At 37.1% G+C, this 25,363-nt stretch overlaps 1 protein-coding gene across 4 annotated transcripts in view; it reads right to left on the minus strand.

Moving 5' to 3' along the window:
• Nucleotides 1-3,002: 3,002 nt before the first annotated feature.
• The window catches only part of LOC137235748 (BTB/POZ domain-containing protein 3-like), a 44,708-nt gene continuing 22,347 nt past the window's right edge, over nt 3,003-25,363 (minus strand). For 2 of the 4 annotated variants that reach the window (XR_010948037.1, XR_010948042.1), the window contains exons 4-5: nt 21,546-22,083; nt 3,003-3,652 (exon numbers count right to left, since the gene is read on the minus strand). Coding sequence is in view for 1 of the 4 variants with exons in the window: in XM_067758612.1 (XP_067614713.1) it covers nt 21,793-22,083 (291 nt within the window). In the remaining 3 variants the exon portion in view is untranslated. Of the gene's footprint in view, nt 3,653-21,535; nt 22,084-25,363 lie in introns of those variants that run through there. The other 2 variants (XR_010948040.1, XM_067758612.1) reach the window with 2 other exon arrangements.

Genomic DNA, 25,363 nt, shown 5'->3' on the forward strand with positions numbered 1-25,363 from the left:
CACCAGAGAAACACCTTGAAACGTTAGGGAGTGACTATTCGGCCAAGGATGCTGTCATTGCGTAATGGGTGAAAATCGTATAATCCTCGGCGCATCTACATAATTAAAACTTTACAAGGACCCTGGATAAATTTTTTTAAATATAGACCAAAGTTTGCAGACGTTTGTGCTCACATCATTGATTTCAATAGTCTTCGTTAAATCAAAACGATCTTTTAGAATGAAGGTCGACCGATTTTAAGTTGACAGGTGTTTACTGCTGTTTTCCGGCCTTATGATATAAGAGCACATTATGGATGACCGCGTAGCTTCAGTTTTCAGACTAGTTCGACTGTCCACTACGTTACACACGGTCATTATTTCGACTGTCTTGGAAAGCTTTTGCTTCACCACTTTGAGTGTTCTTGCTAATGACAAAGCCTCACCTGGTAAATACATATATGTGACTACGTTTTCACATTTGTGAAAGGAGCCGTAACGTGGTGATATTTAAACTTGGTTGGTAGGCTATAATCAATGTGATTCACTCCAAGAGACTAGTTTTGGATAGGGCCGCCAATTTTATGTCAAACCGGGAGACTTGGGTGTTGAAGGATGAAGTGTGAAAATTAAAATTAACATTTCGCAAATAAACAACAGATTTTTGAATGTAAGCCCAAATGATTTTTCAAAACCTTCTCATACGTACATATATCCTCAACTTAAATATGAGGTAAGAATCATTTCAAAGGAGTGTTTATGCCCCTAGAACCTTCTAAAGGATTTTGCATCACTGATTTGGCTTATTCTTTCAGCCAATCGCAATATACAATTTTTTTAAAAATCGGCACCTTTTTTGCTTTTTTTTAACAACTTGAGGACAATTTGAAACGCCTTGGGTAATTTTATTTGAATTCATTGTTCATTATTTTTTCGAAAAAATATGCAAAGTGAGCATATAAATTTATTATATAACTTTTCTTTTAGTGTTTTGTTTTAGTAACTTGGTGAATTGGGTGATGCAAAGTCCGTGTTAAACTGACATCGAAAACGCCTGTTTTTTAAATAACTTTTGAACAGTTAGAAAGAGTTAAATTTCGCAATTAGTTTCTTTTAAGTGGCAGTGATGCGCATCCGTTGATACCACTTTCGACCATATCCGACCAATTTTCGACATGAACAATAAATGGCCTAAACAGTCTTAAACGAGTAGAAAATATAGTAACGCGCCGGACGCCGCCGCCGCCGTCGCCGCGCCGATATTTTTGACATTCGGCGGCGGCGTGCGAAAAACGACCCTAATCGGCGGCGGCGGCGGCGTTTATCGGTGGTGTATATCTCTAATATGTATATCTTGGTGAACGAAACGGACATTTTTTGGGCATCTAAGATCTTATAAACCAATATGATCCTATACTTAGAGATCATTTGGAGAAAGTTAGGATTTCACAACAGCGGCACAAACGTTTACAAGTTCTCTATCTTTCCCCAGACATTCAGAACGAGTTTATACAAATTTGTGCAAAGCACGTGAGGGAAACTATTTTAGATCAAGGAAAGAAAGCTAAGTATTTTGCTATTATCGTTGATGCTATGCATGATGCTAGTCACGTCGACTGCGTTTATTTTGCGCTAACTCCATTTCAATTCGAAAGCTACAAATTTTACAATTCCAGAACGGTTTTTGGCTTTCGTGAAATGTAACCAAAAAACTGGTCAGAAAATCGCTGATCTAATTTGCCATACTTGATTGAAGATTATCGTGCACAAGGGTACGTTAACGGCACCAATATAAAAGGAGCTTACAACGGAGCACTACGTCACATTCTCGACAAAAACTCGAATGCTGATTACTCGCCTTGCGCGGTGTGGTGGTGTTGATGCTGCAGAATTTTGTACGGCTGCAATTACTTTCTTCGGAGTTGACCAAAAATGTTTTATTATTTTCAGCAGCACTCCACAACGATGGGACATCCTCAAAAAAATGTACCGAGCTCTCTTCATAGTCTTTCAGCCAAAGCCAAATTTGACTGCGCAAGCATACGGCGATTTTACTGGCATTCTCAAGTACATCAACTAGTTCGAATGTATCTTGCTGTCCTCAATTTGGTTCAAAATACTGACTACCATTAATGAAAGAAACGTGGTCCTCCAAGCTAGAGACGCCACCATAGATGTTGAGGTCCGACATCTAGATGCCTTATTAGCTGATTTGAAGTTGATCAGGAACCAATGGATAACAATTTTCAACGAATGCAAAACAGCTGCTATTTAATATCGTCAAAGTTTCCGGACATAGGAAAGAGAAAACCCAAAAGACTGAATATAATTTAAATGAGATGATTACGGATGATTCAGAGTCTGATTTTAGAAACAATACATTCCTAGTGATCGTTGATTCGGTAATCACTGGCATTGTTGAACGATTTGCAGCTATGAGAAATTTGAGCGAGATGTTTTCCTTTTTGTGGCAATTTGAAAACATGGATGAAACTACGGTTCGGGAGAGCGCAGCAAAATTTGTCGAAAAATACAAGTCGGACATTTCTCAAGGCTTAGAATGCGAAATAATTCACTTGAAACATATTTACGAAGCAAATTTTGATAAAGGTCTGTCACCATTGGAATTGCTAAATGCCATCTACATATGTTCAAAATCTGTATACAATTTTCCCCAACATTTGTGTTGCTTTACGTATCTTTTGCACTATACCTGCCACTGTAGCTAGGCAGAACGTTCCTTCAGCGTCCTTTCAAGAATCAAAAACTTTCATAGATCGTGTTCATCTAAAGAGCGAGTTTTAGGACTTGCCACGCTTTGTGTTGAATCCGTTTTGGCAAGACAGTTAAATGTTGATATTATTATAAAAAATTTTGCAGCGAAAAAAGCAAGAAAAGCCACTCTTTGATATCCGAACTTTCTATTTGAATAATTGAAATTTATAATCATCATTATATTTATCAGAAATGTACTAAAATGTTATCAAATAACTAGAAAAGATTATTTGAAACAATATGTGGTTGTTAAAAGAGACTTTTATTTCTACGTTACAATAAAATAAATAGTAAATATTCTGTGTTAATTTTATTGTCAGCCTTAGTCCAAAACCATTTAGTTGATGTGGCAAAAAATTTGTTTGATGTAATCCATCAATAATGATTCATGAATGAAACGTCATTAATTCAAGTTAATCAAATGTATTAGATTTTTTATAGGGAAGCCGTAAATTGTTTAGTCCCGGGTCCGGATCTTCTCTCTACGGCCTTGGTGACAGCGTTAATGGAAGATGGTGAAAACGGCTGTTAGGGGGTTAATGAAACAATTAGTGCAGTAAATTCAATCTTCCTTACAAAATACAAATTCTTAATTATTTTATGATTGTTATATTAAATGCCCAATGAAGTTAAAAATCGAGTAGATTTCGCTTGGTATTGCGGATTTCATTGTAAACGTTGCAAGTGACAATAATTTACGATAAATACATCAAATAAGCAAAATTTTGTTTTTGCAGCAGTTAGGTGCAACATCTATGACTAGTTGCTCATGCATTTTATTTTGATTGTCTTTTAAGTTATGGAGGAAACGGCTGCTATTAACATAAACTAATTTTTGTAGAAAGCGCAATATTTTTTTCGGCTGCTGACGAATGTTCGTTAATGAAGCAATGTGGGTCTGTGTGAAAAGAAAAAACTAATTATTTCATTAAACAAAATGGTGATTCCTTTCTTTGTGAAATTAGTATTATATTAACTTGTGAGAAAACGCCATTCTTACTTTTTTTAAGGTTTTGAATAATTAACTTATAAGAATATATTACGAAATGACAAATTTTGAACTTGGAAAGCAAGTTGGTTTGGAGGCTAACTTCGAAAAAGTGATATTGCTGTGCCCATATTTATCTCTCTAAACAAGGTAGTTTGGTTCAACACACAGCCGGGTGCTGTACAGTGTAATTGAAATACTGTAATAGAGTAGGATGATTTGAGTCTAGCAAAATTTGACTAAAAAATAGGCTTTTCCAACAATAATACGACAGTTCGTTAGATTTCGGTAAGTATTTTAGCCTCTAGACAGACAAAATTACATATTTCCATTGTGTATGCCGAGAACAACCGCTTTGCAACTTTTTGTTCGATTGCGGCCATGTTCGGCCGACCAAGTTTGAGCCAACTATCAAATGAAATAATTATTTTTAATTTTCTTATATTAACACCCATATGCGAGTTCTAAGTGAATGACAGTTGTTATACAAAAATCTAACTATTCCTATAATTTATAATGTTTCAATGAAAACAAAACTATAAGCATGGTCATTCACCTAGCGCCTTTATAACAGGCCTCCTGAGATACGAATTTATTAACGACTTTGTCTAGATACGGCTTTGTTAACAGAATGTCTAAGATACATCCTTTTTAACAAAACTTTTTCGTTAGTTTCAGTTAGGATATACAGGAAATACAAATGTTGAGCAGTGGTTGATTGATAAACAGCTTACTCTAACAAAATTATGAAAAGCTGCTAGTTCCATATATTTTCCATAAGACATGTTAAATTTGAATTAGCATTAGTAATCAATTAATTAGATGCCTGTTTTAATGGCCAATGATTATTTCCATTGTTTTCCGAAAAAAAAAAAACAATTACTAATTGATTACCATTAGATAAAAATAAAAAAAAATCATGATTTTTTCCGATTATTGAAAAAAATCAAAAACAATCAAAAGTAATCAAATTTATTACATTTGTTATTTTTGATTATTTTTCAGCTTTGTTGAAAAAAAATTCTCGTTTGTTGCATGCACGGGATAATTTCTATATACAAATACATTTTAGGATGCAATAGTAAATCGTAAGCGCTTATCGAGGCGAATATATACATGTGTAGGCACACAATTGTTTGTGTGATATCAAAAATTAAGTTTATTGATTAAGGTTTTGTAATTTACATGAATATAGATATAAATTTAATAAAAAAAAATAAATGTATTGAAGGCGTGGTGTATGACACGTTTTGTCCAAGTATTAACTTTCTTCTTCTTCTTTCGTTTTGCATCCATCTGTTTGACAGTTGAGGTAGCGTTGCCAGTTGATGTGGTATTGGCAAAGTTGCCGTCGCTCACAGTCGGCTTTCCTGACCATTCGTAGCGCCCTCGCTCGAAATGCTGGTTTCGTTGTCACTGATGTCATCAAGATCATCAGGTGGTAACTGACACCATGGTCGTATTTGATCAGATGCAAAGACGGATGTATAGTGGCGTTGTGTTCTTTCAGCATGAGGGAGATCTTCTATCATGTAGCGGTCATTTGGTAATACCTTGCTAACAATGAAAGGACCTTTGTATCGAGGTTCCAGCTTACGTGATGTACCCGTGCTCATCGGTTCATTCGTGGTAAGCACTAGATCACCTTCGTTATACGTCTTCGGCCTGGAGTGCTGCGAGTCGTACAGAGCTTTTGCGTGTGCTCGAATGTCGTCGATGCGATTAGCTACATCTCTTCGTAGCTGCTGTAATTCGGTATCGGCCATCATGTCATTGGAATCATCTTGGAGCGCTTGGATGAGCTGGTTGAGCAGGATATCTCGTGGCGTATACCCATAGAGTAACTGGAATGGAGCACAACCGGTAGTCTTGTTGGGCATGGTGTTGATGCACCATTGGATCCGGCGTAGATCGTCGTCCCATCGTTTTTCATTTTCGGTTGTAGCATGGATAGTATAATGCGATTCATTCGTTCGGCGTGACCATTTGCACATGGAGTACGCACGGCGTTGAGAACATGTTTGACGTTGTTGTCGTTGCAAAACTTCTGGAACGCTTTTGAAGTGAAAGCCGTTCCGCGATCGGAGATGATGCGTTCAGGCATTCCTAAGTAGCTCGTTACTTCTAATAACACCTGGATTACGTGATTTGTTGCTGTGCTCTTTACTGCGCGTATTATGGTAAATTTCGTGAATGAGTCGACAATGGTCAATATGTGCTCGTTGCGTTTGGAACTTTTCGGAAACGGACCTAAATGGTCGACGTGAATTGTATTAAATGGTATCGGCTTAACGTTGTCGTAATGGTACTGGCCTTCCCGTCGTCCACCTGGTGTTTTGTTCAGAGCGCATCCGACGCAGGATTTGATGTAGCTCTTCACGTAATTACGCATGCGAGGAAACCAAAACATAGTGAGAATGCGCTTTATCGTTTTATCGACGCCCATGTGACCTGCTTTGTCGTGGCATTCATGTAACACCACATGTCGTATTTGCTTCGGGACTACCCATAGAAGTTTGTCGTTGTACTTCCTGTATAGACGTCCTAACTCGATGACATAATCCGAGTGTTCTGGATTTGTACCATTCCTCATCTCGTCGACGATGTTCTTCAGTTTATCATCTTGCAATTGGATGCTGAATAACCAATCCGGCTTGTCGATGATTGTTTTAACAATTCTGAGATCAGCGGTTTCCATCTCGTGGGCGCATTCATATGGCATACGGCTAAGTGCATCCACATGTTCCATATGGGAACCTGGTCGGTGAATGATATCAACGTCGAATTCCTGGATTCTCAACCACCATCGGGCTATACGTGGTATCAGTTCTCGTTTTTCCATTGTAGTCCGCAGAGCGTTACAATCAGTAATGACTCGAATCTTCTTTCCATATACTTGAATCTTTCCAATGATTCCACGACCGCCAAAGCTTCCAGCTCATAACTGTGGAAACGCTTCTCGTTATCTGTAGTGGATCGACTAAAGTATGCAATCGGCTGGAGTTGCCCCTTCTCGGCTTGCATTAGGACGCTTGCAAGGCCAATGGAACGATGCGGTAGCTCACCATTGTTGGTTTTGAGATGAGCATATGTTTCAATTTGTTAAATGCTGATTCTTGTTGTTCTCCCCATACGAATTTTGTATTCTTGCGTAGTAACTGACGTAACGGTCAGATATGATGGAATATCCGGCGACAAACTTGCGAAAATAGCCGCTAAGACCTAAGAATTTGCGTACTTCGGTGACTTTTCGTGGTGGCGGAAAGTTGGCTATTGCATTTGTCTTAACTTCTCCTGGACTGATGCCTGTAGGATGTAGTTGATGTCCTAAGAATGTGATGGTTTGTTTGAACAATTCACACTTATTGACGTTTAGTGTGAGTCCACATTATCGTACATTTCTTCGAAAGAGTTGCTGCCAATCAGAATGTCGTCCATGTAGTGAAGCATGTCGCCTTTCTTCACTCGTTTTTGTATTTCGGCCATGAGTCGATTAAAAACTGCTGGTGCGTTCTTAAGCCCAAACGGCATACGTTTGAACTCGTACAATCCGTCGGTGGTAATAAATGCGGTGAATTTTTGACTATCGGGTGCCATTGCGATTTGGTAGTAGCCACTATTCAGATCGAGCGACGAAAAATAACGAAAACGTTTGGCTTCTTGCAGCCTTTCTTCGATATTTGGGACCGGAAAGTTCTCCTTTTTCGTTAACTTGTTGATGCGTCGGTAATCGATACATAATCGATCACTTCCATTTTTTTTTTTCACGAGTACGACTGGGCTAGCATACTCGGATGTGGATTTCGTGATGATGTCATGTTCTAATAGCTCGTCGATCATACTATTGACGATGCCTCTTTTCGGCTCTGGAATGCGATATGGAGGTTGGGATACAATCTGACCGTTCTCCAGTTCGATACTCGCTTGGACCACATCGTTTCTGCCGATGCCGCTTAACCCGTTATAGAAAACATCTTCATAACTCGTCAAAAGATTTTGCATTTTAACTTGCTCAGTTGGAACTCTGAAATTAGACAAAAGTTTGACAATTTTACATTCGGATATTACCAAATCTGCTGTAGCTCGTTTATTCCCGAAAATAGTTCGACCATCCTCAATCTTCATTGTAACGTTGGCGTTGACAATGACGTCTTGTCCTAAAAGTATTTCTTCCTGCAGTAGCTCGTCGTCAGCGATGTAAACTTCAGCTTTTATGACAGCTGTATCGATGATTATATCTATGACCATAGACTCGTGGAGCATTCGTGTTCCTCCACAAATACCTTTTACTTGCATGCAACACTTTTTACGTTCTGCATTTATACGACTTGCCACTGAGTTACGTATGATACTGCACTGGCTACCAGTATCGATAAAAGCGATATACGGAAGCGTTTGTATGTAAATTATTTTGTGGAAACATCCATCGAGATTATTTGCCCCAAGTCGCCTTGTAGCTGCCGTCGTTTTATCGCAATTTCCTCCATTTGGATGTACTTTGTTGCACGTTGTACAGCGATGACGTTTCTGTGGTAGTGGACATTTGTTTGAGAAATGCCCCGGTTCGTTGCAGTTGTAGCATTTCAGCTGCGGTTTCGTCCCGTTGCCTTTCTCTACAGCGTACAATTTTGTTTTTGATTCATCTCGTTTGATTACTTGATTTGCATGCGGCTCACTAGCCTCGCGACGATTAATGAAATAATCCTCGATTGTATCGCGCATGTGCTTCATCGTTGCAAACTTCATTGCTGCTATACTGTGTGGAGCTCACGGTGTTTCAAACCCGACCTAGCGTATCTGATGACTGCTGCTTCACTAAGCTTGTACCGAATACCTAGTGCTGATATACGGAAACAATATTCCTTCACGGTTTCTTTTGGTCGTCGTGTCGCATTAGCCATGGCAAAGTGAATTTCCGCTTCGTCTTTCACTGACCCAAACTCGCATTGCAAAGCGTTGGCAAACTCGTTCCAAGCTGTGTGCATTGTGGGTGATGCATCCAACCACATACGTGCGGCACCTTTTAATCGGGTGTATACAGCCAATAACAAAATTCTTTCATCCCATCGATAGGCCTCTACAACTTTATTGACCCTATCTATAAATTGCTCTACGGTTAGGCTTGCGTTGTTTGTCGGATCAAATTCCGGCAGGGTATGCGAAATTTCTTTGACCGATGCTTGCCTCATATTTCCGTTTGAAAAATTTGTATTTCCTTGATTTCGTAGTGTTGTGCCACCATTAGCTGACACTGCGCTGTCATCGTCTTCTAGAACAATCTCGTCGTTTCTATTACGTTCGTTTGCATTTTCGTCGCCTGCTACCGTGCTCTCTTTTTCTACGCGCTGCTCTGCTACCTTTGACGTGTTGTCACTAGCGTTGGCGTTCTGCGTTTGCAAAAACTGCACCATCATTTCACGAAGTTGCTTCATTTCTTGCTGTAGCTGGGATATCGTTAACATTTGAGATGATTCTTCCTGAGCATTCCCGTCCTGTATGTCCACTTCATCGGATTCCTCGTGTGCACCGAGACGCTGTATTAATTGATCCCTTGTACCCGTCGTTGCCAAATCTCGTTCGCGTAGCAATTTCTTCAATTGCTCTACTTTAAGTTCGTTAATTTTCACCATTTTTATGTATAAACCAATGATTTTTCGTTTTTACGTTGCAAATCCCTTTTCGTTCGTTTTGACGTTGCTGAGCGATGCTTGCTAGCCGTTGTATCGTTGCCTACTTGCTTGTAGTCGTTTTCGTTGTCGCTGCTGCTGAGCGATTTCGTTTTAAGTCCACTGCTTTACGTTATTAAGTGGTACTTATTCGTCGTTCCGTCACTGCTGCGTCGCAGTTACTATGCGCAGTCGCTGCACATTTCGTATTTCGTTGCAAGAAAATAAAGGTGACTTGCCGTTTTGCATGAACTCACATGCGCTACCACAAAATCATACGCTTTTGATTTTGTTATTCGAAGGAAGTGGATTCTGATCCCACTCTGAAACTGTAGGCACACAATTGTTTGTGTGATATCAAAAATTAAGTTTATTGATTAAGGTTTTGTAATTTACATGAATATAGATATAAATATAATAAAAAAAATAAATGTATTGAAGGCGTGGTGTATGACACGTTCGTTGTCCAAGTCATAGTGTACCTATACCAAGTGTGTTCACTAAGCGATAAACGTCAAAACTACAAACAGCCTCGCTCACCTGATGGAAATCTCAGGTCTAGAGTCGCATTTTTAGTCTCAACGACAACATTTTTGACTACCAATCGTATGGACTTTTTCAATTTTTCAATCATTCGGAGCATTCGGTAATGGTATCCATTTTGAATTCGCTGTCATTCCGAATCCAGCGAGTGCCTGTCAGAATGCTTGACAGATAAGTCAACACACTTGTACTTGTACACTATGGTCCAAGTATTAACTTTCTTCTTCTTCTTTCGTTTTGTATCCATCTGTTTGACAGTTGGGGTAGCGTTGCCAGTTGGTGTGCTATTGGCAAAGTTGCCGTCGCTCACACATGCAACATATAGGGCGAATGGTATATGAGCGTTGATCTAAACATATTCTCCGGTAAGTATACACACATGTGCCTATTTTACTACTCTCATTATATAAAATAATGTGGGATCGAAAACGGCGGTTTTTCTAATTGCCCAGACAATATGTAAAAAAATGTTGGATTCATAGGTTGGCGTCCAAAAGCTTTTATTTAGTAGCGATACTTTATGGTTTCATCCTTAAGTCTAGCCAATTTTGTTTTATCCAAAATAAATATATCCATTATTTTGGATTACGTTATGGCTATGCACTGATTATTTTGTACATACAAGTACATCGGTGGATGTAACGGTATATCGTGAGCGCTTATCTAGGCATATGGGTACATACATACCCACCTACAAATTATCGTGTCTATAATCAGCCCGATTCTGCATTTCGACTTCGATTAGAATTTTTTCGATTTGGCAATTTTGGTATTCTGTGTCCCAATCTCTTTCGATCCAACTTCGAATCGTTCGATTTTGTGTATTCTGCATTTCGATCGTACTTCCGTTTTTCTAAGTTGCAAATTAGTTGGCGGAAAAATATTTTCTTCTTATTTTTTTATTAATTTATAACAGAATTTTAGCAAAAATGTAAGTAAAACTTGTTGAGAAACGTAAAAGGCTTGATGATGATTGTTTTTTATATGTTTCCAGGTCAAAAACAACATGTCGATGTCGAAGTCCTTGGACGTATTTGCCCCGCAAAAGTATCTAACACATACTTAAAAGCATCCTTATTAAGACGAAAGTTTATTTTAACCTAAATAAGAAAACAAGTCATTAAACGTTACCACTTTCAAGTTAAATTTCTTACAATTAGTCACTCATCTGAAATGTATTACACAAATCTCGCAATATTTGCCTTTCCATTCTCGCCTGGCCATTTTCGTATGCGTTGCTTTCCAACTCCACAAATAATGCCGCGGCTATTGATTCCATTATAAAAGACAGCTATAATTTGTGTCTGTTCGTTGGGTCCAGTTATATGCCAAAGCAAGCTGCCGGAGTAGAGGAAGTTGAAGCGAAAACGTAAACAATCCTTGCGGAAAGAATAAATAAATCTTCACAAAGTATTTTAGGCCACTGCAATGAAATTAGCATCCATAAAATTCAGAAAATGTCAACTATATTCGTGCAGGAATCCGTTTTAACAAAACTCGGTGGCCACGGCAGGGAATTGGACAAAAGAAATCCAAAAACACACTTACAATTATGAAAGCTCTTCACTCAGAAAAATATAACACGGCGGCAATATATTATATTCCTTTTCTTTGTACAAAATGCCTTGGATAATAAAATATTAACGTTTTTCAGTGTTTTTTACAAATTTTCTTTAATTTATTTTGTTCCAATGTTCACACATTCCGTACAAACATCTGATTTCGAAAAATCATTTACTCTTCCTCTTCTCGTTACGATTCCGTCGTAATGCAGAATACCCAACTTCGATTTAAGCGGAGCGTAGAACTGAAACGTAATCGAAATGCACAATTGGGGTGTATATGTGTTCTAAATAAAAATTTGCAAAATCGGATGACGAACACGACCACTTTAAAAAAATTTTAAGTCAAATTTTAACAAAAAATTTAATAGCTTTACAGCATATAAGTAAATTATGTTAACATTCAACTCCAGTAATGATATGGTGCAACAAAATACAAAAATGGAAGAAAATTTCAAAATGGGCTTGGCTCCGCCCTTTTTCCTTTAATTTGTCTCGAATACTTTTAATGCCATAAGTCGAACAAAAATTTACCAATCCTTGTGAAATTTGGGTAGGGCATATCTGCTATGACGGTAGCTGTTTTCTGTGAAAATGGGCGAAATCGGTTGAAGCCACACCCAGTTTTTATACACAGTCCACCGTCTGTTCTTCCGCTCGGCCGTTAACACGATAAATTGAGCAAAAATCAATATATCCTTACTAAACTTATTTCAAGTACTTATTTGAGCTCACTTTATATTGGTATTAGATATGGGCGAAATCCGACTATGACCACGCCCACTTTTTCGATATCGAAAATTTCGAAAAATGAAAAAATGCCAAAATTCTATACCAAATACGAAAAAAGGGATGAAACATGGTTTGGATTGGATTGGTTTTTTGACGCAAAATATAACTTTAGAAAAAACTTTGTAAAATAGGTGTGATACCTACCATATTAAGTTGAAGAAAATAAAAAAGTTCTGCGAAATTAAAAGCCCTTCTGGGTCACCCTGGTCCACATTTTCGTCGATATCTCGAAAACGCCTTCACATATACAACTAAGGGCAACTCCCTTTTAAAGCCCTTATTAATACCTTTAATTTGATACCCATATCGTACAAACAAATTTTAGAGTCACCCCTGGTCCACCTTTATGGCGATATCTCGAAAAGGCGTCCACCTATAGAACTAAGGCCTACTCCCTTTTAATATACTCATTAACACCTTTCATTTGATACCCATGTCATACAAACACATTCCAGGGTTACCCTAGGTTCATTTCCTACATGGTGATTCTCCCTTGTTTGACAATCGTTTGAAAATCGTTCCAAAAAACGTCACCCTTGGTCTACAATTTGGTCGATATTTCCCAAACGTATGCGATATGGAATTAAACACCACTTATAAACCATCTATGAAACCAACGCAGCTATAATTATACTCAGATGAGCAGAGCTCACAGAGTAAATTAATTTTGTTCGCATAACGGTATAAACTGATCGAGATAAATTTAGCCTTCATACTCTCAGCTGAGTATGTAATGTTCGGTTACACCCGAACTTAGCCTTCCTTACTTGTTTTATTGCCGTTGTAGGTGTGCATACAGAGATATCCTATGAAATGGAACCAGGCACTTTCAAAACTTTTTTAAAGTGAAGTCTTGGCAACCGGTGAATTTATATTTTTTTTTTGTAATCTATAGGCTAGGTTCGTTTATTGGATGAACATTGATGTGTTGATTCGAAACATAAGGTTTAATCGCAAGAGCAGACATTAAGATCTTCATGGAAGTAATAGTAACTGTGACATAAAATGGAGCCTGTTGCAATTTATTAAGTTTTCAGATAAGTGATTCATGGTCATAGCATGCAGACCACAAAAAACGTGAAACTTTCCTCTGTCAGTACGAGTACAGGGATCTACATAGGATCTACAAGCATGAAATAACCAGGGCGAAGGGAATCTCATGGAAATGTTTCTGTTCGAACATACGAGTGCTCCAGCGGAACAGCACAGTTGAAAAAAGTCCTAGCAAGGGGAAACATAGTCCACGGACTAATAACGAAAGAAAACGGGGAATGGTGTGTGCCAAAGACTATAGACCCATTAGCTTAACATCATTTCTGCTAAAAACCTTTGAGAGGCTGATAGATGTGTATATAGGTCCAACGTGAATGAAAACTGCTCTCCACAACACAATATGCGTACACCAATGGCAAGTCGGTAGACCCCCATTGCACAGGGTGGTAATAAGCATAGAGAAAGCCCTGGAATATGAGTAATATGCTCTACGAGTCTTCTTAGACATTGCCGGGGCTTTAAACAATGTTTCTAAATGGGCGATTACGGATGTTCTTCATTACATTAATTCCCCTATTACTGTTTACAACTCAACTTAGTTGGCATAGATTAATGGATTTGCAACTTTTGTTTCGAGGGAGCGCTGTCAAAATGCACATTTTTTATAACATTTGTCAATGATGCCACTCCAAACAAAAATGAAGAGGTCTGAATGTGGGAATTTTTGACATAGATTTTGGCAATTTTATAGTTTCAATCATTTAATAAATAATTGTCGAAAAATATTCATTTCTTTAAACTTATTTTACAATAATACGGCTAGTTAGAGTTAAATATAAACAAATCTAAGTAAAATTTACATTTTAATTAAATTAATTAGTCAAATATTGTTACGCATTTAACTCACAGTGAAACCCAAATATTCTTTTGAAATTTGAGTAAATTGGACCTAGGATATAATAGTTAACATGATTTAGTGGATAGGGCTTATCTTACATGTCTGACGTTCCAGGTTCTGTGTTCAAAATTAACTGCTTGCATCGGGACTTCATGTTTACAAAACCTGTTTTTAGTGATAACTATTGAATGGGAAATAATATTTACTCTCCGCCTTCGAACAAAATATATTTACACTAAAAAAAAGTATTTTTATCGTTTTTCCCATAATTTTTGAACGCATCTCTGCAGTTTTAGAGCAGACTAAAGTTTACCGAAATTTTTGGCCCGTTTTTCGTTGTAGCTGGCACATATTTTGTTCTGGATTTATTTGTGATTGTTGCCAGCAGAAATTTCAGATAAATCCCTCGTGAGAGCGGAAAAAATGAGAGCGTAAACAAATGTTTCGTATCAAGTCATCTTTGTTAGTTGGGTTGTAATTAAAACAACTCAACTTTAGGACAACTCAACTCCTGTTTTGTATTTCGAATTACAACTTATTTCAGTTGAAGTTGAATTGACGTTGCCAACCTAAAAAAGTGATGATTTGACAGAAAAATGAACAGCTGTTCAATTTGTGGCGGAAATTCAAGCATTTGCTAAAGTGATATTTTTTTATTAATAGCAAAATGGATAATATTAAATGGAAAATATTAAATTTATTTTATAACGACGGAAATTTTGGTGGGTGAAAAAATTTACATGTCGCGAAAACGGAAATAATTCGTATGATCACTCCAATCCCTTGGAATTACCAAGCACCAAGTATGAAAACGTTCAAGTGACAAATGATGAGCTTCTAATGAAGTTATTTTGCAGATTTGTAAGCTATTTTTAGTTAAGGAAGAATATTGCTCGAGGAACGGCTGTCCCCTTATTTTAAAACCACACTCCTTGCTGACGCCAGCTATCAAAAATGCTGTGAAAATGATTTTAGTGTAGGACTGGACAAAATCTACAGTTAATAAAGAGGTTTTAGATATTGAGGAGCATATTTGTGCGAAGTGGATTTAAACCCAAACAGCAAAAGTTGTATTTTACTCTAAAACAGGATTCCAAGGAGTAGTGGGTAGTATCGATGGGACCCACGTTCGCATAATTTCACCTATGTTGGCTGCATTCGAACTGCGCCTTGCCTCGTCCAACTTGGGGATGTCGCTCCAGAAAGAAGAAAAAGATGGTAAATGTAATCTTTGGCTGAAGACTTGTTTTTTCTATAAATGTGTACAAAATTGCTGATTATAAAGATTGTTTAAATGAATTTAAAAAAGGTTTAATTACATACGTCTGGGAAATATCGACCAAATTGTAGACCAAGGGTTACTTTTTATGGAACGATTTTCCTTCATCCTTTGTCAAATAAGGGAAAATCAACATGTAGGAAATGAACCTAGGGTAAGTCTGGAATGTGTTTGTATGACAGGTGAAAGGTGTTAATGAGTATTTTAAAAGGGAGTGGGCCTTAGTTCTATAGGCGCACGCATTTTCGAGATATCGCCATAAAGGTGGACCAGGGGTGACTCTATAATGTGTTTGTACGATATGGGTATTAAATTAAAGGTATTAATAAGGGCTTTAAAAGGGAGGAGCCCTTAGTTGTATATGTCCTTCACATTCTTTCAATATATCGACCAAAATGTGGACCAGGGTGACCCAGAACATCATCTGTCGGGTACCCCTAATTTATTTATATATGTAATACCACTAACAGTATTCCTGCCATAATTCTAAGAGCTTTTGATTTCGCCCTAAAGAACTTTTTCATTTTCTTCTACTTAATATCGTAGGTGTAACACCCATTTTACAAAGTTTTTTCTAGAGTTATAATTTGCGTCAACAAACCAATCCAATCACCATGTTTCATCCTCTTTTCGTATTTGGTATAGAATTATGGAATTTTTCGAATTATAGAATCGAAACGCGTAGGAGAAAAAGAAAAACTTGTGTTTTGTCATGAAATTATCGGCCGAAAAGCTGCAATAACCACAAAGGAATTTTTTATTTTTTTCGAAATTTTGGATATCGAAAAAGTGGGCGTGGTCATAGTCGGATTTCGCCCATTTCTAATACCAAGATAAAGTGGGTTCAGGTAAGTACGTGAACTAAGTTTAGTAAAGATATATCGATTTTTGCTCAAGTTATCGTGTTAACGGCAGAGCGGAAGGACAGGCGGTCGACTGTGTATAAAAACTGGGCGTGGATTCAACCGATTTCGCCCATTTTCACAGGAAACAGTTATCGTTATAGCAGCTATGCACTTGTCCAATTTCACAAGGATTGGCAAATTTTCGACTTATGGCATTAAAAGTATTCTAGACAAATGAAATGAAAAAGGCCGGAGCCACGCCCGTTTTGAAATTTTATTTTATTTTTGTATTTTGTTGCACCATATCATTACTGGAGTTGAATGTTGACATAAATTTAAAGTTTTTTTTTTTTTAAAGTGGGCGTCTTGACGAGATCCCAAAAACTATCCAGAAATGATCCCGGAAGGGTTCCAAAGTGATCCCGAAATAGCCCTGATGGGATCCCGGACGAATCCCGAAAACCATCCGGAAATGATCCCGGAATGTCCCGAGAACCCTGACGGGGTCCCGAAAACTATCCAGAAATGATCCCGAAATTACCCTGACGGGATACCATCCAGAAATGATGACGGACGGGTTCCCAAATGATACCGAAATAGTCCCGAAAAACTCCGGAAATTACCCAGACGGGATCCCGGACGGTTCCCGAAAACCATTCAGAAATGATCCCGGAAGGGTCTCGATATGACCCTGGCGGCAGCAAGCGCGTTGAAGCGAATGAAGAGTTAGAAACAAACATAAAGATAAAGCTAATAAAAGCGTGCTAATAAAAGCAATTGAAGGAGGGTGGATAGCGGGAGGAGACGGAGAGCACCACCGATCGTTTTTTCCAAAATTGTTTAGATCTCAATCTGTATGAGCCAGATACCAAAACTTCTTGATTTAGGAGAAAATTTATATTGAGTTGTAACAATTTATAGATTTTTCCCCATAGGGGAGAGGAGGGGGGAGGGAACGAAGGTGTGACGGCTCACTTAGCAAGCCCTCGACTTATTAAACCCATTGAGTTTGTAATATTGGTGAAGGCCAGTATACGTAAAGTTATAATGTATAACAAGTAAGGAAGGCTAAGTTCGGGTATAACCATACAGCTTTGGAGACAAAATAAGGGAAAATCACCATTTAGGAAAATCAACCAACGGTAACCCTGGAATGGGTTTGTATGACATGGGTATCGAATGGAAGGTATTAAAGAGTATTTTAAAAGGGAGTGGGCCTTAGTTCTATAGGTGGACGCCTTTTAGAGATATCGCCATAAAGGTGGACCAGGGGTGACTCTATAATGTGTTTGTACGATATGGGTATCACATTAAAGGTATTATTGAGGGTTTTAAAAGGGAGTGGCCCTCAGTTGTATATGTGAAAGTGTTTTCGAGATATCGGCCAACATGTGGACCAGGGTGACCCAGAACATCACCTGTCGGGTATCGCTAATTTACTTATATATGTGATACCACGAACAGTATTCCTGCCATGATTCCAAGGGCTTTTAATTTCGCCCTGCAGAACTTTTTCATTTTCTTCTACTTAATATGGTAGGTGTAACACCCATTTTACAAAGTTTTTTCTAAAGTTAAATTTTGCGTCAAAAAACCAATCCAATCACCCTTTTTCGTATTTGGTATAGAATTATGGGATTTTTTCATTTTTTTTGTTAAAATTTTACTTAAAAAAATTTTTTTTTTTAAAGTGGGCGTGTTCGCCATCCGATTTTGCTAATTTTTATTGAACACACATATAGTAATAGGAGTAACGTTCCTGCCAAATTTCATCATGATATCTTCAGCGACTGCCAAATTACAGCTTGGAAAACTTTTACATTACCTTCTTTTAAAAGAGGGCGGTGCCACGCCCATTGTCCAAAATTTTAGTAATTTTCTATTCTGCGTCATAAGGTCAATCCACCTATCAAGTTTCATCGCCTTATCCGTCTTTGGTAATGAATTATCGCACTTTTTCGGTTTTTCGAAAATTTCAATATCGAAAAAGTGGGCGTGGTTATAGTCCGATTTCGTTTATTTTAAATAGCGATCTGAGATGAGTGCCCAGGAACTTACATACCAAATTTCATCAATATACCTCAAAATTTACTCAAGTTATCGTGTTTACGGATGGAAGGACGGACAGACATGGCTAATCGAATTTCTTTTTTCGCCCAGATCATTTTGATATATAGAAGTCTATATCTATCTCTATTAGTTTATGCCGTTACAGGGTACCGTTATACGAACAAAAATAATATACTCTGTGAGCTCTGCTCAGCTGAGTATAAAAAATGCTTATTTATAATAAAGCTCTCTAAATTTTTTATTTTTTTTTTTCTCTAAATGGTACTAAGAACACTCACATAGTGGCGATGATATGAAACCAATATTACTAAAATAAAGCAAACAATGTGATAAACTTTGATTACAAAACAATCAGTGCATAGCCATAACTTAATCCAAAATAGCGGATATATTAATTTTGGATACAAAACAAAATTGGCTTGATTTAACGATGAAACCATTATTATTTTATATAATGAGTGTAGCAAATAATGCACATGTGTACATATATACTTACCTGAGGATATGTTTGAATCGACGCTCATACACTATTCACCCTATATGTTGCATGTATATATTCGCCTCGATAAGGGCTTACGATTTACTATTGCATCCTAAAATGTACTTGTATGTAGAAATTATCCCGTGCATGTAACAAACGCGAATTTTTCTTTCAACAAAGCGGAAAAATAATCAAAAAAAATTTTAAAAAAATCAAAAATAACAGTGCTACAAAAAAAAAAATATCTCAAGCACTTTTGAACCGACCTAGTGTTCGTCGTAGTCTTGATGAGTAGATCAAGATACCATGTTTCAAAATTTTCCAACACCCCGAAATTTTCAAGTTATTGTTGAAAAACTGTTTTTCTTGTACCTCGCGCATTCAAAAATTCGTTACTCCGTCATCAATTTTTGATTGCTTACTTTGGAAAGCTGAAAAATAGGGCTTCAAAAATATATATATTTGTCTACACTTTTTATAGCAAATTTTTGAGATTTTTTAAAATTTATCTAAAATTTTCTCGTTTTTTTTTTTAATTTTTCAAAGTTTGACGGCTTTTTAATGTATCATTTCTTTAATGAAACATTTTTTTCTTAAAGAGATTGAGAGAATATTCTATCTCGAGTAAAAAAAGTGCTGGTTGATCAAATTCGGTTGAGAATTGTTGAAATGATAACACTTTTTGTGAACAAGAAAATTCTGCTCTCATCGTAGAATCGATATCGCGCCATGTCAGGATTGAATGTATGATTTCAGTATATCGTCGCCGTTGTTTTGAGCATTATCTATGCTTCGTTTAACCTTTTTTTTTATGATTTAATTATGAAACAAAGATAAACAAAATTATTTACTTTTATCATCAAATGATGTGTTAGGAAAAATTGATATGACCACGGTTTTGACAACGGTTTTTCTTGTTTGTGGAAATGAGATATACAGTGCTTTAATTGCTCTCCGAGACATTTGCCTCTTTGCCTCTGTAAGATAAATGACAAGACGAAACTTAGGATACTGTCATTTTGGTAGAATCAAATCAGTCAGAGTATGTGTTGCTACAAGGTACTTTTTTAACAATGTGTGATAAGCGTAATAAGTTTTGTTACGTCTGCGGGTTATTCGTTGATACGCAACATCGTGTACAATTAAAAACCAATGCATCTCTCACAGAAGCTTTCACATCTTTCTCTAATCGCGTGTATAGTGAAAATGTTTGGTATGAACCAGAGTATGCTTGTGTGAAGTGCTCCAGCGCACTCAAAAAATGGAAAACTGGGAAATGCAACAAACAACCTTTACCATTCTCAACCCCAATGATATGGCATCGTCAACTTTTCCATAAGCCAGAAGATTGCTACTTCTGCAAAAACAAATACTGTTGGTCATCACTACAAAACCCATGACCGTATACAATATGCTAATGTGTTAACTGTATCTCATCCAATCAAGGGAGAAATATCGACTATTCGTGATGCAATTTCCGAGCCGCAAAATTCATTAGAAGCTGATGATGAAGAAAACTCTGACGGCCTAGAAATCAACGACACAAACTCCATTTTCTGCATTCATATTTGGATTTCTTCCCTGAAAATCTTGGACAATTCAGTGACGAACAGGGAGAACGGTTCCATCAGGAACTATTAGGATCGAAAAACGCTTTGTCGGAAAAAGTCAGATCAGAATGCTGGCAAATTATTGATGGTCTCTAAAACGCGATACTGACGATGTGGCTTATAAACGTAGAAGATCTAGCAAACATTTTTAACAGCTATCGAAATTCGAAGTTTTTTTTTGTATTAAGTACATAAAATAAAACAAAATTTTATGTGAATATATTTGCAACTATTTATTTCTTTATTTTTTCTCTCCAACGTAGGAGCAAAATAAAATTACGCGAGAGATGGTATAGATAAATAAAATCGAAATTGTTTAAATAATTAAAGTCAATAATTGGAATTTTGTTATAACAAACAATAATTGGTGGAATAAAAGAAACGATAAGAATGCTCAATACGATGGCAGCGATATACCGAAATCATACAATTAATCCTGACCCGACGCGATATCGATTGTACAATGAGAGCAGAATTTTCTTGTTCACAAAAAGTCTTGTTATTTAGAAACATTTTTCATTAAAGAAATGATACATTAAAAAGCCGTCAAACTTTGAAAAATTAAAAAAAAAAAACGAGAAAATTTTAGATAACTTCTAAAAAACTCAAAAATTTGCTATAAAAAGTGTTGACAAATATAAATATTTTTGATGCCCTATCTTTCGGCTTTACAAAACTGTTAAGCAATCAAAAATTGACGGAGTAACGAATTTTTGGATGCGCGAGGTACAAGAAAACAGTTTTTTTACAATAACTTGAAAATTTCGGGGTGTTAGAAAATTTTGAAACAAGGCATCTTGATCTACTTATCAAGACCTACAACGGACACTAGGTAGCTATTAAAGTGCAAAATCAGTGTAGCACAGTGCAATTAATTACTTTTGATTATTTTTTTTTTGATTTTTGATTACTTTTGATTTTTTTCAATAATCGTAAAAAATCATGATTTTTTTTTGATTATTTTTTTAATCAATAGGAAAGTTATCATTAAAAATATAAAATAATGGCAAGTAATCATTAAATGGCGTTTAAAGAAAATAATCAATGGAACGGCTAAATATTACCATTAGTAATCATTATTTAACAGGTCTGTTTTCAATACATTTTAATATTTCAAAGTTGTCATCCAATTGAGTTTTTTCGTTCTACTGTAAAATTCTGCTGGATGTTGCTTTTATGCAAGTTTCTCGTTGTTCTCGTAGTTCTCGGCTGTTTCAACTCAATTTAGAGAAAGCGTCGTGCTAGTGTCTATGTGCGATGGACCCTCGCCTTTTGCTAGAGTTAGTAGTTCAATATTTACATCATATCCTGTTATTTGTTATTAAACAAATATGATACAGCTGGACCGTGATCAAAATCATATTTCGATAATTTATTAAAATCCAGTTTACAAGCAGCTTCTACCAATTTCAAAAACTCTTCTGAATCGCGTTTTTCATGCAACTGATTACGACGCCCATATTCCTCAAGATGTTGCAAAATTACTTTGGTTGATATATGAGTTTGTTGTCCCAGTAATATCACAAGACGTTTCAAATGATGGGGATTAACTCGATAAAATGAACCAACAGAAAATAATTGTTCACCATATTTGTTAATTTCCTATGTACAAAGAAATAAAAAGAAAATTATTTATATTCTATTTAGGGGGTTATAGCTTCATATGTACTATATACATTAGACTGGGTCGATTTATTAACCGATATCGCGCCATCGATTTTTTGATAGGTTTGGGCTAAGGAAAAAAAGTTCCACTACGCCTACCAAAAAAAATTATTTTCGAGCCTGCAAAAAAAAAAATGGCGAAAGGGTAAATTTTTCGATCAAAACACTCCCCAAAACCCAAGAAATATTTTTTTTTTTTCAAAAAACTGTTATCGCCCACGTTTTTACAACAGGGTTTTGGAGAGTGTTTTGGTCGAAAAATTTACCCTTTCGCCATTTTTTTTTCGCAGGCTCGAAAATTATTTTTTTGGGTATGCGTAGTGGAACTTTTTTCCCCTGAGCACAAATCCTATCGAAAAATCAATGGCGCGATATCGGTTAACTTTCGTCCATGCAAATCGACCCAGGTTAATATACATATAATCTAATGCTTAATTAGATTGTGTTGATGATTAGTCCACTTTTGAACTTAAAGCTTATGTTAAAGCTTTGTTCGAACAGACTACCTAAATGCATACATGCTCTTCGAAAGGACTCTTAGAGCCCACAATAGAGGTGGATACTTGGCAAACCTGCAAGCAAAGGACCGACAAAGGACCACCAACAACGATAGCACTCCCCAAAACCTACGGAAGTGCCTTTATCGCGATGTGCGATACACGTGTGCACCGACGATTCCAAAGTAATGGAAGGAGTAGGGTCTGCGGTATACTTTGCTGATTCGGATATAATCAGATCCTACAAGATCACAATAGTGTTTTTCAGGAGGCAGTAGTAGCCGTAACAAAAGTAGTAGAAGAACAAATCCTAAACCAAGCAGTTATTAAGGCAATAATATCGCATAGCACAACGTCTAGCCTAAGCAATCCCTGGATAGAATCAGGACAGGGCGAAGCGTATATCTATATTGGGTCCCAGGACATATGGGAATAGATGGAAATGAAAAGGGGGATTCAAGGGGTTGTGTAGCGCAATATATAGCTTCTCCAACCCAATTGTCAACCTCACCTTCGAGCGGCGAATCCCGTTTCACTAACAGACGAGGCTCTGGCGACCCCAAGCTCTTCAGGGAACTTGGGGGTGGGGAGGGAGGGATGGCCTGAAGGTTTAATGTGGCCATATAAATCGTTCCCGAGATGGTCGGGCCAGCACCTTAATGGTGCTGTTACCGGAGCGTATCGGATCTGTATCCGACAAAGGACCATCACATCGATAACACTCCCCAAAGCCTTCGGGGAGTAACCTAATCGCTACAACAACAACAACAACAACAAAAGGGGGATGAGCTAACTAAAAGCTCGAAACTTGCACAGTGTACATCCCAATAAGGTTGAGCGAGATTAAGAGAAGGCGAGGGTGGCACATGATCGACCAAGAAGGAAAGGAGTGGACCTTAGCGCGGGGCAGGAAAGTGTCATGTCCAAGTCTTATAACCGGAGATTAACAAAGTTGCTCTTATCATTAACAAGATAGGACTGTAGGCTCATGAATGGGATTCTGACTGGATACTGCCTTCTGGCATGGTGGAATCGAAAGGTGAAGTAAAGAGAAAGAGACAGAAGATGTACACTATCTGCAATGGTAGGGATGTATTTTCAACAGTGAGAAGGGTGAAGTTTTTACTCGCCTTAAAAAAATAGGGGTACGCAAATAATTAGCTTTATACGGGAGCCATTAAAACAGGGGTCACCATTTAGTTGAATAATTATTGGCGCCACTTCACACGTATTATTATTCTCTTTCGTTGTCGCTGAACAAGCAGAGTAGCAACATATGAGGCTATTGTTTATTTGCGAAAAGATATTTGCAAACGCTCATGTGCAGAATGTTTTCATGGTTTAATGTTAACAATTTATTTTGTTTCAATGTTTTCCTTAGACTCAAGCAATAAAGTAGTAATTATATGACATATTTACGAATTACTTTTTGTGTGTTAACAAACATGCGTGCATACGTCCTACCTCATTGATTTCTCATCCATAGTGTACCTATACAAGTGTGTTCACTAAGCGATAAACGTCAAAACTACAAACAGCCTCGCTCACCTGATGGAAATCTCAGGTCTAGAGTCGCATTTTTGGTCTCAACGACAACATTTTTGACTACCAATCGTATCGACTTTTTCAATTTTTTAATCATTCGGCGCATTCGGTAATGGTATCCATTTTGAATTCGCTGTCATTCCGAATCCAGCGAGTGGCTGTCAGAATGTTTGACAGATAAGTCAACACACTTGTACTTGTACACTATGTTCTCATCAACAACTAAAGCACTACCAATAAGATGATTTTATGCCCCTATTACGGTTAACAACTCAACTTAATTGGGTTGTAGTTAAAACAACTCAACTTTAAGACAACTCAACTCCTGTTTGGCACTACCAAAGAGGATAAATATAATAAGAGCCAGTCTGCTACGAGTGGCGAGTAACTCGCTGGAAATTAAAAAAAATTGATGCATAATGTTTTCTATTAGGGACATTTTTAATTGTCTCGCATTTATCCATGTCGTGTAGGCACCTTATGCAAATGTGATTTTTGGAAAGATAATTAATTAATTAATTAAATACAGTCGGAAAAATAAACACAAATACCCCCCGAAAATGTATAAAGACATTTATGAACATCTCGCCCAAAAAAACCTGCGATTACCCTAACCAAAAACATTATGCAAAGTAACGAGTGATGTCTCTTATTATATTTATCCTCTTTGGTTGAAGTTGAATTGGTGTGGCCCATGATGCTGCCAACCTAAGACAGATAAATTAACAGCTGATCACTTTGTGGCGGAAATTTAAGCATTTGCAAAAGTGATTTGGTTTTAAAAGCAAAACGGATATTCAGGGCTGTCATGGAATCCAAGTCGGTTTTGCGTTTTGTCGGAATTACAAACCAATATTGATTTAAATTGGTGTCATAAAACCGTATTGGTTTTGCTCTCTTCGAATGTAAATAAAAGCGATGTTCGGATCAGCTGTTTTACAGTGTTATCGGTGCACCGGCAATTTTTATGTTAATTTTTTGGCAAAATTTTATAAAATAATTGTTTTGTGCATCTAAACAGAAATAAACAAATTTATTGACATCAAAATGGCATCAGTAGTTGTAGCATTTATGTTATTGGAAGAAGTTGCGGGAAGGTCAAAAGGAAAATTTTGAGATATCGCAGCAATCCATTTGGCTTGCCAGAGGCAGGGTAATTAAAAATATTTCTTAAT

The sequence above is a fragment of the Eurosta solidaginis genome, chromosome 1 (assembly GCF_040869045.1).
Source record: "Eurosta solidaginis isolate ZX-2024a chromosome 1, ASM4086904v1, whole genome shotgun sequence".
Classification (NCBI taxonomy): domain Eukaryota; kingdom Metazoa; phylum Arthropoda; class Insecta; order Diptera; family Tephritidae; genus Eurosta; species Eurosta solidaginis.